At 43.7% G+C, this 15,091-nt stretch overlaps 3 protein-coding genes across 6 annotated transcripts in view; all 3 read left to right on the top strand.

Moving 5' to 3' along the window:
* The window catches only part of ZBTB1 (zinc finger and BTB domain containing 1), a 28,878-nt gene extending 20,566 nt beyond the window's left edge, over positions 1-8,312 (top strand). For 2 of the 4 annotated variants that reach the window (XM_085225771.1, XM_085225770.1), the window contains exon 3: positions 2,520-8,312. In XM_085225771.1, coding sequence (XP_085081897.1) covers positions 2,520-2,551 — 32 coding nt within the window. In that variant the 3' untranslated portion in view covers positions 2,552-8,312. Of the gene's footprint in view, positions 1-607; positions 2,484-2,519 lie in introns of those variants that run through there. The other 2 variants (XM_085225772.1, XM_085225769.1) reach the window with 1 other exon arrangement.
* MTHFD1 (methylenetetrahydrofolate dehydrogenase, cyclohydrolase and formyltetrahydrofolate synthetase 1) overlaps positions 1-15,091 on the top strand; it is a 247,698-nt gene that overhangs the window by 79,225 nt on the left and 153,382 nt on the right. The gene's annotated exons all lie outside the window — the stretch shown is intronic.
* HSPA2 (heat shock protein family A (Hsp70) member 2) lies at positions 8,243-10,547 on the top strand. Its single transcript, XM_003206766.4, has one exon. The coding sequence runs from the start codon at positions 8,245-8,247 to the stop codon at positions 10,147-10,149; it is 1,905 nt and encodes a 634-aa protein (XP_003206814.4). The 5' UTR covers positions 8,243-8,244; the 3' UTR covers positions 10,150-10,547.

The raw sequence follows: 15,091 nt of genomic DNA, 5'->3' as shown, positions 1-15,091 counted from the left end.
ATTTAGCTGCATTACACCCAGAATAATAATTCCGGGGGAGGTAAAGTAAATATATAATAATCACCTCTGAATTTAGCAAGTAAAATCAACAGAAAGGAGTGAAGGGGCAAATACGAAGCAGTGAGAAGTATTCCAGAGTGGTGGGTGTTCCAAGCTAGGAGAAGTTCAGGCTGAAGGGAAATAATACTTACGTAATTTTTGAACATCCGCTAAGCCGAGCCGTAAACCACTGCTGGAAAGTTACACATACAGTAGCAAAAATAACCTCGGAGGCTACAGAACTGAAGGTTTTCTTCAACAAGTCTTTAGCTGTTTTGAAAATGAAAGGTAAAGGAGGAAGAAGCAAATGAAAAGTTTCTGAAACAAGACCAGAACATTGTTTAAGGTTGTGTTTTGCTGGGGTAGAGGTTGAAGGAAAGGAACCATAGAGCTTTTAAAGAGTTCCCTTCTGTGGTGGGTGTTCTCAATATAACTGGAGGGGATAGTATTTAGAGCTAAACCACACCACGGTGAGGTGGGAGGGACCACATCATGCTAGCAAATATAGTACTAGAGTATGGGCTTCTGACTTTTAATATTTTTCTTGCATTTCTTTTCTGCATGGCAGTAGTGAAATAGGGACTTCTAAGCTTCTGAACAACTGAGAGAACCAGGTTTGAAGAAGACATGAGGAAGAACTGTCGGCAAAAGATTTCATAAAAACTCAGAACCACGTGTGCCAGATCTGAATTGGCACCACCTTTGCTTTTTTGACATACTGCAGCAGTCGCAAAAGATACCAAAGCAGTCATATTAGAACACTCAGTAATTGTTTTGGACTCTTCTCTGTATTACAAAACTTACTTCCTTGTGACTATTATTTACACCTGTCAAAAACAAATTTGAAGTCTCTTTCATGGAGCAGACAGCCAAAAGAGGCAGAGGCCAGGCATTAAGGGCTGCGCTGAAATGAGTTTGCAGGATCTGCTGTTCATATGCTGCCGTGCTGCTTTTATGAAACGAGGCTTATTAGAGTTTCTGTCAAAAACTGTTTAGACTTTTTAGCTTTAAAGTTAAAAGTATGTACTTATGAACTAAAATTCACGCGTTTTTCAGACAGTTACAATGCTAAGCTAATGAGCGTTAGAAGAGGGAAAAAATGTTTTAGTCTGGAATACAAAGTGAAAAAAAAAAACAAAAAACTTTAAAACTGAGCACAAAGGGTCTCTGAGGAAGGAAAGGATGGTGAGAAAGATCCAGCTGACCTGACTCCCTTTGCTGCCATGATCATCATATGCAAGCTGAAGAGGACCTTCCCTGGAGCTCAGTGCTTATATGTGGAGAGTAAAGAAATGGTGCTGTGGATGTGAAAAATTGTGACCAACAAGGAGATGAGTAAACATGCAATAATCTTCACAGGGCACAGTGTGCACCATGTTCTGGATCTGTACCTTGAAAAGGTGGTTTGAAGAAGAGAATCAGGCATTCATGTTCAGATTTGAGTATTTTAGCAACCCAAAATTTTCCACCTAAATTAATGGGAAAGCAAACAAGCAAACAAAACAAAACGATGCAGTAAATGTTCAAAAATAGGCCAAGATGGCTTAAAAAATAGTAATTTCTTTTGCTTCTCCAGACAACTGGAGCAGATTGATTCATGTAAGCAGACTAAACATGCTGATCTATATACTGCTGTAGTTATGCATCTTACTAATTCTACTTATGACTATCAGAGGATGTTTTATTGTTTAGTATAACTGTTATCTCAGTAAGAATCTGTCTGCAATTTTATTTATAATTGGCATTATTATCATGACTGTTGTTATGAAGTATGTAAAATATTGTCTGTATCGCAGCTTGAACAGGGCATGTGTCTGTGCTTGCTTTACTCTTTTTGAGTTTATAAAGTTGCTATACAAATGGAAGAAAAGATGTTCAGGTATCTTTGAATGTTGTTCCTTAATCTGATTTCAGAGCTCCAAACCTTTCAGCCTGTAGGTATTTAAGGAATCAGCGGTATTAACACAAAACATCTCAGAAATAAATACAGGAATTTGTACAGGAATACGGTACAGGACTGGAATGCTGACACTGCTGCCCCAGTGGCAGTGCTAGAGCAGTGAGGAGGACAGTGAATATCCAGAAAATGCAAGAAACTACTGGGGACTCCTGAGGGAGAAGGCTTGTTATAGGTGGGAAATGTAATAGAAAATGTGATGTCCTTTCCACAGAGAGCAGGAAGACCCTCACAGTAGGACTACTGCAAAGCAGAGAAGAGAAGGGAAATATGTTTCTAGTATCACCTAAAGATAGGCCTTGAACTATTTAACTTTTTTTTATTTTTTAAGCAGAGGACATCTAGAACAGGCTCTGACTGTTCTGTAACTTAGCAATTATTTGTAGTCTATGTAGAGTATTAGTGAAGAAATGCCAGGTTAATTTTCATCATCTTTAAAGCTTAATCTATGCCTCGATACAGTATCTTTAATAAAATGTTATTACGAGTCTGCTTATTATTTTTATTTAATTCCATCTTACAGCTGAGTTAATAACAGTTCCAGCAACAGGGTGAAGTTCCAGTTACCATCAGCTTCATCTGCTCCTGCATTTTTCCCATTCAGCTAATAAGAATGACAGTATCGAAAACTGAGATGAGTAAAAATCACATAACACAAGAGAAAATTCGCAGCACTGCTGTAGCTCAGTTATCTTCAAAAGTCTTCACACTAAGCATCTAACTGAATCAGAAAGATATATTAAATTATGTCGACCTGTGAGTATGAACTACTGTGCTTTCGTTATGCCTTTTTCCTTGTTTAAGACATCATTTCCCAGCTTTACAGTTACTGCCAATAGTTATAATCTGATAAATGTCTTTCACAGCTCTTCTAGCCAAAATTCTTTGTTTTCATTCACTAAGTACCTGTACCATACACGTATCCCTTTTATACGTTCAAACAAGACGAAGTGGAGTTGGTCTTTAAGTATACTAGAAGATATTAGAATTTGAAATAATCTTAGCAAGGTGCAGCTACGATGTGAAAACATATGATGCTATTTAGTAGGAGCAAGTGCAACTTGGAATTACTAATAAGTAAAGGAACAGCTGCTTAATTTCCACTGGAAAGAATATATGTGTTATTTTGGATCAAGTTCTGAAAACGACTGCAAGATCGTGCTGTTGCAAATAAAGGTGCAAATTACAATGTCGAAACAGGAGTATAATGTGCTCCTGCAGAACTGCTAAGGCCTGAGTGAGTGATGTCTCCTGTTTTGGTTATGGCCCTTGAAAATGAAGATACAAGTTGCGTGCAGAGAACCCAGGCGAAAGCAATGTGAATGTCAAGAAAACACTGCCTTTGAGGGCAGATTGAATGATTGTAGGCCATCTTACAGAAGAGATGTTGAAGGGGAAACAAAATAATTTTCATGTCTGTAAAAGCAGTGGGCAAAGAAAAAATAGAATAGTGTTCTCTCATATCAACAATGAATAGGAATAGAAACGATTGGTTTAAATTGCAAGAAAAGAGACTTCAGACACAAAAAGGCCGACTAAGTAACCTGTTGAGGTCCTTTTCTGATCTGATTCTACGATTACTCGCAAGCTAGCTGCTTTGAAGACCTTTATTATTGCCAGTTAGGTAGCACTGTCTGTTAGAAAAGGTGGCTGCAGTTATAACTGCATATATAGTATATATATAATATATATAGTATATGCAGTATAAATATATATAGTATATGCAGTATAAAACTGCAGTTATAAAAAGTAGTGTAGAACGGAATGCCTACATTGCACAACGCACCAGTTGATGTAGTTAGCGTTAGTGATACCAACCCTCAGCTTTTCATTGTTCCTCAGCAAACTTTCAGAAGCATATGTAAGTAAGAGTGCCTTAAAACCACTTAATTTTAAAACAATTATTCCTTGAAACACCAAGGGCTGGTTTAATCAGTGTTACAAATGTTCTCGATTTTGTTGAGTCTCGTCAATCTGATACAGCCCTGTTATATCTGTGACATGGTGTAATCAGCTACTTTATTTCTTAAACTGGGGGGAAAACAAAAAAAGCAAACCTCTAAAAGTTACACGGACAATCCTGAAAGTGTTTCTAAAATCTGAAAACGTGCCAAAGATTAAAAAGCCCAAAGGTGAATAAAGTCACATGTGTTTTTTAAGCTCATAATTTTAAACTTGATTTCTAATTTTGGACTTGGGATTTTGGAACTTCTGGTTTGGCAGTACTGCATTACTGTGCCCTATATGCTGCTGTTCTAAATATTTCCAAATGACTGCTCCCACATTTGTATAATTTGCAGAAAACATGTTATGCCAACTTGCAGATTTTATTTTTCATGGGAAAAAAAATGTATTTAAGAGAAAACATGACTTGTGGCGGTCTTTCAAATAAAAGAGCATCTACATGCAAAAAGTGAAAGTATCCAAATACAAACTAACTCAAAAAGTTACATGGTTCCCCCCACATAGACTTTTTAACACAATAGAACCTTGTCAGAAAAATCTGTTGTCATTTCAAACACTGGTGGTTCTTGTCTGCATTCCAATTGCCTTCATAGATTCAAAAATAGAAACTAGATGAAAAAGTTGCAGTGATGAAAGGGCAATATGATCAAGTATTACTTGTTCTTGGAACAATTGTTGCTTAGATTTTTCTGTGCTGGGTGATATATTTAAAATACTTCACTTATGCTCGCCAGTACAATCTGATTTATGCTATTTTCTGAATAGCTTTGCAAATGGCTAATAACCTCCAGAATTTAAGATTTAAGATGTTCTGATCATCAGTCCTTAACTCGTGTATATGACAGGCCATCAAGTTTTAACTTTATTATCTTTATGAACTAAGAAGTTGATGTCTGATTAAACAGTAACTTGTGTTCAATCCTATTTTTATACTATATTGCCTTATGAAATATATGAAAAAAAAAATCTTCCTGTTATCAAGATAAGGATATGGGCTGAGTGCTCAGTTCCGTTCCAGATACTGAGCTCTTGCTTCACAGCAGTCTAAATATCATCTCCAGCTCTGTCTGGGTGATGCAATGGAGCCTACAGCATATTGCATAACTGCCAAGCAGGAGATATGGGTGTATGGTCAATCCTAAACACAAATAAATGCATCAGAAAGGGGCCTGTGTACTTCCAGAGGTACTGTCTGGATGTTCTGGGAAATATGGCTTACAGATTAGGATGGGGAATCCAGCAGAAGTTTCTTTAAAAGGAAAATCAGACTTGTGTCCTCAGCATAAAACTCACTCTCTAATTTCTGAACCAGTCTGTTTGGCTCACCTGTAACATGACTGCATATGAAGCAACATAAAAGAAAATCCTCTGGCTCTTCCCATATGAGAAGATGACTGTAGAGATGAGTTGGTGCACAAATTGTGCTGCGAGTCTTAAGAGAAGTGCTGACAAAAAGCAGGCTTGTAATAGCTCTGCTGAGAAGAGAGAATAAGTCTAATGAGGTTCTAGAGGCTGTTCTCTCTAGTTAAGACTGGACTTTCTCTAAGGACATCTGTAAGAGATGAGCAATGATGACAAAATCACATCAACTTTTGGTTGGAAACAAAAGTTTAAAAAGCAGCTTAGACCTGTAGGTGTTGTTATACAAGAAGAAAACAGCAGCTGTGTGCTCAGCTGAAAAAGAAATACTTCTGCAGGGGGCTAAATTAAGTATTTGGTAGCCTGAGTCCACAGATCTTTTGATTTTTCCTGATATTGTCCATGATTGCCCCTGATTTACACTATTAGCATTAAAATGCACTCCTCCAAGACATTTTCCCCACATTTACTACAGTGAAACTCCAATTAAAATTTTAAAATACATAGGTGATAATAAGGTAAGCAGTAATTCAATCACTACGATCAGCTTTTTAGTGGGTTATCAGTGCATCTGGGTATCTGCACAACTACATCTGGGACATACTAGTGATTGGACAAAGGGAACCATCACCCCAAACAGGTTTTGTCTGGAGCTGTTGTGTCTGGGCTGATAAAATATGATTAAAATCTTTTGGTCAAATTCAAGAAATCTCATTTCTGAATCTGTTTGATTACAAATATATTTAAATGAGATATGAAATTAATTTTAATACAAAGCCTGCTAATTATGCAAATCAATATTTTTGTGTTATTTCCTGGTTCATTTGATCTCTCAATTTCTTTTTATACATACGTTTTTGAGGCAAGAATCCTCTTTTTGCTCTGAAATAACAGTGTCTGAGGTATACTGCATCTACCAAAACAAGATTCTCATGCATCACCAGTATTCCTGAGGATAACCCTCAGAAGGATACCAATATTTTTCACCTGAAGCTGAGTTTATCAGCCAACTCTCTTTGTATTGCTCCGGCACTTTTCTCTGCTCCCTAAGATACAATCAACTGAATGAAGTAGTAGGGAATTACAGGAAGAGATAGTTTAGTGATGAATCAGTCACTGGTTTGACTACAAGAGAAATCGACACCCTTCCCATCCAAGAAATATGCATATGGGATGTACAGAGAAGCTCCTGCTGCAGGTATGGAGACCGACAGCTTCCATTTTCCATTGATTTCTCTGGATTTCTCCAAGGTCAAAACCTCTGTACTAAAAAGGACTGGGACCTGTGGAAGAATAATAGTTATCTAACGTTTGTTATTTAGCATCAGAAGTTTAAGCCTTTCTGTCCCCAAACTACACACACATATGCTATGTAAAAGAAGTGGAAACTTCACGTCAGATAAAAAAGCTTTGGAAAACACACTAATTGAAGCAAGGCTGTTTTTGAAAATATGTAATAACTACAAGGGCATAAATCATCCTGGTAAGAACTGTAACATTTTCCACAAGGGCTGCTACAACAAAATGCTAAAGGCTGGGGACAAAATTAACCAAAGATGACTTAAATGGTGCATTTAATCCTTTCACATAACACAAAAAGTCTGTGGCTAGCAGACTTTTAGCTGCACTTTTAACATGGCTATCCACGAGGGGAAGAGGGACCTCAGTGTGCTGTTTTGCTGTTTGCTGTAACTGGAACGTTTTGAAGTGTTACTCTCAAAGTTAAGAGGAATAACGTGGAGGAACCACGGCAGATTTTCATGTTTTTCTTCAAAGCCCTTGCCTAGCTCCGAGTTAATATCCTCATCGCTTTTGCTAAATGTAGGCGTGACGACATCTTACATTAGCACAACAGACAAAAATTTGGAGACATTTCAAGAATGGTCACCACGCAGCTACAGGCAGTAACAGCGCTCCCAACGGCTCTGCTTCTTCCAGAGGGGAAAGCGAGGTGCCCTCCTCTCTCCCACCTGAGAGCCCACGAACGGAAACACGGGGGGTGCCGAGGGCGACGGGCTGAGGGGCCTGCGGGGGATACAGCTGTCAGCCCGCCAAGTTAAGCCGAAATAAGGCTAAACATTGCTTCAGCCCCGCTCGCTGCGGCAGTATCGCTCCCATTGCCCTCTGCCACAGAAGGAGCAGAAGTTTCTTGCTTCCTCAGAAGGGCCGCCGCTGGGGGGGGCGGAGGGGGACGACTCGCGGCCCCGCACCCTGAGGGAAAGGGGCAGGCGGGCAGCAGAGCGCGGTCCGCGGACGGGAGGGGGGAGAAGTTGTGCGAGTCGCGACCAAATATGGGTAAATTCCCCACCAGCTGGCGGCTGGCTGGGACGTGACACGTTTGAGTGAACTTTCAGGAATTACAAACACTACGAGCAGCGAGCGCGGGCCGGGCCGAGCCCCCGACAGGCAGCACCCACCCACCGCAGCCCTCACAGAGTCGCCCGGCCTCTATTGGATAACGCTAATGTCAATCATTCGCATCGCGTCTAACGTCCACTAGAACTTTCTAGCAGAGTTACGGGCGGGGGCGGGGCGGATGAGGAGCGCGCGTTGTGATTGGCCGAGGGGAGTGGCGCACGATAGAAAGCGAGACGGATCGAGAAAAAACAGGAAGAAGTCCGATCTGGCTGCAATATACGGGAGAGGGTTGGGCTGGCGAGTGGGCGCCACGCTTCTGATTGGACAGGAGGCAGGGGGCGGGCGCTCTTTGGCTAGTCCCGGAGGCTATTCGTCAACTGCGGCAGTCGGGCGTCTGGATTGGTCCTCAGCGTTCTGGCAGGTTCCAGAAGAAGGCTGAGCGGGCTATAAAGAGGGCGCGAGCGGCGCCACAACGGCACATCGCGCCGCAGACAGCAGCGGGAGCCGGGGGCAGAGACGTGACTGCGAGTGAGCGAGCAAGTGACCGACCAGAGGAATCCATCGTCATGTCTGGCAAGGGGCCGGCCATCGGCATCGATCTGGGCACCACGTATTCTTGCGTGGGTGTCTTTCAGCATGGCAAAGTGGAGATCATCGCCAACGACCAGGGGAACCGCACCACGCCCAGCTATGTGGCCTTCACCGATACAGAGCGCCTTATCGGGGATGCTGCCAAGAACCAAGTGGCGATGAACCCCACCAACACCATCTTTGATGCCAAACGTCTTATCGGCCGCAAGTATGATGACCCCACAGTGCAGTCGGACATGAAGCACTGGCCCTTCCGTGTGGTGAACGAGAGCGGCAAGCCCAAGGTGCAAGTGGAGTACAAGGGCGAGATGAAGACCTTCTTCCCAGAGGAGATCAGCTCCATGGTGCTGACCAAGATGAAGGAGATTGCTGAGGCTTATCTGGGGAAAAAGGTACAGAATGCTGTTATCACAGTGCCCGCTTACTTCAATGACTCCCAGCGCCAGGCCACCAAAGATGCTGGCACTATCACTGGCCTCAACGTGATGCGTATTATCAACGAGCCCACAGCAGCTGCTATTGCCTACGGCTTGGACAAGAAAGGTACCCGGGCTGGAGAGAAGAATGTACTCATCTTTGACTTGGGAGGGGGCACTTTTGATGTGTCCATCCTTACCATTGAGGATGGCATCTTTGAGGTGAAGTCCACAGCTGGGGACACCCACCTGGGTGGGGAGGATTTTGACAACCGTATGGTGAACCATTTTGTAGAAGAGTTCAAGCGCAAGCACAAGCGTGACATCGCTGGCAATAAACGAGCAGTGAGGCGGCTGCGTACAGCTTGTGAGAGGGCGAAGCGTACTCTGAGCTCTTCCACGCAAGCCAGCATTGAGATTGACTCCCTCTTCGAGGGCATTGACTTCTACACCTCCATCACTCGTGCCCGCTTCGAGGAGCTCAATGCTGATCTTTTCCGCGGTACCTTGGAGCCAGTGGAGAAGGCCCTGCGTGATGCCAAGCTTGATAAAGGCCAGATCCAGGAGATTGTGCTTGTGGGGGGCTCCACTCGTATTCCTAAGATCCAAAAGTTGCTGCAGGACTTCTTCAATGGTAAAGAGCTCAACAAGAGCATCAATCCAGATGAAGCTGTTGCTTATGGTGCTGCTGTGCAAGCAGCTATCCTCATGGGAGACAAGTCTGAAAATGTGCAAGATCTGCTCCTGTTGGATGTCACCCCCCTGTCCCTGGGCATCGAGACAGCTGGTGGAGTGATGACTGCTCTCATCAAGCGTAACACCACCATTCCCACCAAACAAACGCAGACCTTCACCACCTACTCAGACAACCAGAGCAGCGTCCTAGTCCAGGTGTATGAAGGTGAGAGGGCTATGACAAAGGACAACAATTTGCTGGGCAAGTTTGACCTAACAGGCATCCCCCCTGCACCCCGTGGAGTCCCTCAGATTGAGGTCACTTTCGACATAGATGCTAATGGTATCCTGAACGTCAGTGCTGTGGACAAGAGTACAGGGAAAGAGAACAAGATAACCATCACCAATGACAAGGGTCGCCTTAGCAAAGATGACATTGACCGTATGGTGCAAGAGGCAGAGAAATACAAAGCGGAGGATGAAGCCAACAGAGATAGGGTGGGAGCCAAGAACTCCCTCGAGTCGTATACTTACAACATGAAGCAGACAGTGGAGGATGATAAACTGAAGGGAAAGATAAGCGACCAGGACAAGCAGAAAGTGCTCGACAAGTGCCGGGAGGTGATCAGTTGGCTTGACCGAAACCAGATGGCAGAGAAGGAAGAGTATGAACACAAGCAGAAAGAGCTGGAGAAACTCTGCAACCCGATTGTCACAAAACTGTACCAGGGAGCTGGAGGAGCTGGGGCAGGTGGCTCTGGTGGTCCAACCATTGAAGAAGTAGATTAAAAGGACTCAACTAGAGACTGGTTTATGGACAGTCACTCCATTCTTTGCTTTATATTTTTTTTTCTAACGTTTAAGAAAAACGTCATTGCCAATAACAGAGTTTATTCTGTTGGGTGTGTATAAAGGCAGATCTATCAGCTTGGTTTTGATAAAAGGGAAGGCACGTCCTGCTTTATAAGGTTAGTAATAGAGAAGTTTTGTTAATTCAGATACAGCTATTTGTATTCTGGATGTTTGTCTCTGTTTAAATGTCTCTTCTAAAGTAACCACTCGACTGTTGCAGTTGACAAGTTTCAAGTTATGCATGGAGGAAAAAAAAAAACTTTATGAAAGATGAGAAATGCCAAGTGCAGCTTCTGGAAACTTTGGTAATAAATAAAATTTATTTAAAGCAGAAACTTATCTTTCTCCTTTCTCTAACGGGGCTGGGGTTGGGGTGTGGGGGTGAGGGAGACCCGAGCGGGGTTGGGGCAGTGGAGTTTTGTTATGGGGGGGATAAGGGGCTCCGGGAAGGGCTGGCGGGGAGGTTTCCCTGTGCCGCCTCAGAGCCGGGCTGGCAGGGAGGCCAACGTGGGGCCCAGGGCGGCTCGCTATGTGCGTGCCTCCAAAAGCAAGGGCGGCGAAAGGATCCCTGCTCGCTGGCAGCGGGGCTCGGTGCAGCCGGATCCAGTGCGTTACCGAGTTATTTTCGGGTTGCTCGCGCGCAAGCGGAGCTGTTGTTACTTTCCTGAGTGTTTTTCCCTTGCTGAAGATGATCGAAAATAAAGCTGCCAAAGATTTCGTTGTGCTGTTAAAGCTGAATAGGGAGCGAGTTAGGATGACGAAGTCGGTAGCATAGGCAAATGTAGCAGTAGTTCAGCCTGTCTAGTTTTCCTACAAACTGTCTCCAGAGCTCTCGATGCGTTATGGAAAGGAAAACCGCAGTGTTTGAAGGCAGAGTAGCCTGGAACTAACGAGCTGTGCTGATACGCACTTTTTGAGCTGCCTTGTCCTTTAAGGGGAAAAAAAACAACTCGGAGGAGCGAGCGGGGCAGCTGCAGGAAACGAGCATGTTTTGGTCCGGTGACTCTCGGTCAGGGGAGAGCTTGCCAGGGTGCTTCGATCCCCGAGGCACGCTGGTGATATAGGAAGCAGCCCTATAGAACGTTTTGTTATAAGAACCAGGCTAAAATAAGCTTGTGCAGCGTTTATTGGATATTAAAGGCCGGTTGATGGGGTGGGTTTGCCAAGCGCTGGCTGCGGCTTTCTGCTTCGCGTGGCTACGGTGAGGGGTTGCAGTCGCTACTGGAATGCCAAGCTTGTTAAAAGCTTGTTTGATCAGCTGTTGTCTCAAATTACTCGAAACCACTTAAAGTTTATTGAACGGTTCATATGTAAATGGCAGGACAATCGCAGTACCACTCCAGCAGACAATTACCGCAACTTAAGCACCTGCTGAGTACTTAAGTGAAGTCTCAAAAGGCTATAATCAGCCCGTGTGTTTTTGACTTTTATATACGCGGCGTTTTGCTGGCAATCCACCCCTTGGTTTCCAGACAGTAGCATATATAGGACCCCGAGAATGTAGGAGACACCGTGGCCGTTTGATTATTTTTTCCTAGGGGCTACTGGATAAATAATGATAGCAATACATCATCTGTACCTGACAAGTTGTTGCTGCAAACGGTGATACTGCAGCAGATGTGTTCTTCCTAGCTAAAGCCCCACTGCTTTGAGGCGTCGGTAAGGATTGGGCAGTCCCCGTGGTCGTTGTAAATTAGACTTAACTACTTTTTCTATTGACTGACTTGTAATTGTCCTTGCCACATAGTTTCCTTTACTCTTCAGGTCTTGGTGTGCATTCTTCAGTGTCGCTTCCCAGTTATTAAATACAATTTCTCGCTGTTTTTCCCAAGCGTCTATTTAAATGCATTGCAGGGCTGATTTAGTTAAAAGCAGGCAGCAAGTTGCTTGTTCTACGCGGGCTCTGTCACCTGTCCTTTCCCTCACCCCAGTCTGTGCCTGCACTTCAGCAGTGGGGCAGAGCCCCCAGAAGTGAAGCTCTGTACAGATGCTGGGGTTAAAGAACCCCAGGGGTTGAGGTTGTGAACAGGCTAATGCTGGAGTCACTGTGGGTTGTTGTTTTATTATGATTATTTTTATATTTTGCCTTGAAAAAGTGATAGTTTTTAGTCTGGACACACCTAGACTGTGTGCAATGTGTAAAGGATGAGAAACGTCTGCCTTCTTGCATGACTGGAAAAAGACTTGAAGCCTCAAGGCACAAAGGAGCCTTTCAAATATGTGAACACCCTCCCCCAAAATGCAAGAGGCAGAAAGCATGAAGAGTTCAGAGCTGCGTTCCTCGCATTGGTCTACTTAGTTTATAAAACAAAGAATAAGTTTTGGTTTCAGTGCACTGAGCTTACTGCTTTGTGAAAGGGATCCTGCTGGAGTTAATGGTGACTTCCCACTGACTCCAGTGTGTAAGTTTTTCCCCTCCGTTTCTTAAATAACTAAAGTAGATGTCAGAGGGGAAAATGCTGCTCCTCATTTGCAAGTAAGAGTATTTGGTGTGTGCTTACAGCTCTGTGCAGTAGTTGCACGTCTGAAACGAGTTTGACAATCTAGTCTAAAATCTGCAGTTTCATTGCTTCCACACTCAGCTATGCCTCATCCTTTGTGCTGCTCTGACTCGCAGGGAAAGTCACCTCCTTTCGCCAGAGCCACGGGCTTGTGTTTCCGAACGTTGTTCATTCTCAGATGGGGCTATGCGAACGGCCAAGCCCATAAGAAGGTTATAAGGTGGCTTTAACTTACAGCACTTGCGTCACTTTGGAGTTAACTTTTGATGGCTCCTTGTATTCACTGATCAGGTTTATTTAAGTGGCATTATTTTATATAGAGGAACACCCCTAGCATTAATCCCAGAGAATTTAATCACCCAAATTAAACCCTGTCAGCGCCTTAGCGCCTTGCTCCCTGTGCAGCAGGCATGTAGCAGTGCAATGCAAGCCTGTCCTGTGCTCCCCATGCTCACTGCCTTTGCGGTGGAGCAAACAGAGCCCCAAAAGCCAAAGCAAAAAGAAATTAATGAAAAAATTACTAAAACACTGTCTGAGAGAGGGGAGCAGGGAAGCTGGGATGTGCTGGAGCTGGCTGCGGCCAGCCGGCCTGGTGAGTCAGCTGCCTCCACAGCGTCTGTTTGAAGTCCTGCAGCGAGGCCTAGCAGGCAGGCCATGGCTCTGCTCGTCCTTGTGATACCATCTCAAAGGCAGGAACCAGTATAACCCCAGCAGCCTGCTTTTATCTCTGGGGAGACACTGCAGAGAGCCCCGCGGGCCGGGCAGCTTGTCTCCTGGAAATGCCTGTTCTTTATTTGAGAGGCTCTCCTTGAAGCTCTGGGGCACTTCAGGAGGCTCTCCTCAAAGCTCTGTAGCGCTGTGGGTTGACCCAAGGGATGACAGCTCTGAGAGATGTGACAGTACAGGGCTGCACTGTGAATCTCGTTTTCCTCATTGCCAGCCACTGCCATGGGTGCATAGGAGGGAGGGGTGAAGGCAGATGTGCTCAGGGAATTCACATTTCCAGTCCCAGCATTTTTTTTTCAGTGTATGTGCAAGGCATCACATTAAAAGGCACGCACTCAACCCCTGTCTGCATGCTAATTTTTAAAGTGTCTTTTTATGTCTTGCATTGCAATGTAATAGCATTTCAGGCTCTAATTATTTACAAAGTATTCAAAATTTCTTCTTCTTTACCCAGCCCCGTGCCTGGCTTGAGCTTCTCCTAGTTTGTCCCTAAAGAAAGCACATGGTGGTGTGTTCTCTGCCCCCATTTGAGACACTGTACTTTGGTGCAAGGGAATCCTCTGATATTAAACCAGTAAACCACGTGGATGATCTTGCAGCAGCAGTAAAATTATGTTCTGTAGTTATTCATCACAGGAAAGTTACCACCCCTCCCTACCCCACAGCAAAACAAGTTATGCTCGTAAAGCTTCTCCAGCACACCTATGTGGGTCAGGTATCACATCTCTCCACCACTCTCATCCACATACTTATGCAGCCTGCCTCTGGAGTAAATTTTACTTGCAGCAGAGTAATGATTATATAGTTGGGCAGGCCAGCATTTCCAGATGCAACAACATACTTCACTTCCACATATGAAACAGCAGTATTTAAAACCCCTGATCCGCCCTTGCATGACCCATTTGTCTTTACTCTCTCCTGCATCAGGAGGGTGGAGACATGGACAGGCTGGTTCCTCCTGTCATCCCAATAACAGCACCAGTCTGGCATTTTAGAGATGGCAGCCAGTCCACTTTTGAAGTCTTTTTTTGTTGTTGTTGTTGTTTCTTTGCTTGTCTTCTTTTTTTTCTTGAATAAATTCAGAAGTAGTATAGAATTTTTTGTTCCTCTTACATTGCTTCCATCATTCAGGAATTACTTTCTGTGTACTGGCCTGTACAAAAGCTGACAGATCTCTGTGGGGATCTCTCTTGGGCAAAAAGGCATGAAGTCATTCTAGCTCGTGCTAAGGCAGCAGTCAGCAGTATGGTCTCTGTACCCTATTTGTTGGATCAGGTCTAAATGCCACTGCTCCAAATGATTGCAGGCCAGTAGTTAAACATCTGTTTTGAATAGAATTAAGGGAACAAAACCACTTCCAGAAGTGCTAATGCTATGTATCACAGGCTAGAATTTATTAAAAAACAAACAAACAACAACAACAACAACAACAAAGTGTGGATTTAGTGGTCTTGATTACCTTCCATCATGAAATATCAATTTTTGTAAGCGATGTTGCACAGTAGAACTGATAGTCTAGCAATCATAATCATAGCTGAAAGTCCCTTTTTTTTTTTTTTTTTTTGCCAAGCTGTATCTAAAGACATAAATAAGTTTCTTACAAAACCATGTTTATTCCTCATTTGGTAGACTCCTTGTTTTCCTGCAGACCC

The sequence above is a fragment of the Meleagris gallopavo genome, chromosome 5 (genome assembly GCF_905368555.1).
Source record: "Meleagris gallopavo chromosome 5, MGAL_WU_HG_1.1, whole genome shotgun sequence".
NCBI classification, from domain to species: Eukaryota; Metazoa; Chordata; class Aves; order Galliformes; family Phasianidae; genus Meleagris; species Meleagris gallopavo.
The sequence above is the reverse complement of the archived record's forward strand: the minus strand, read 5'-3'. Positions and strand labels throughout refer to the sequence as shown.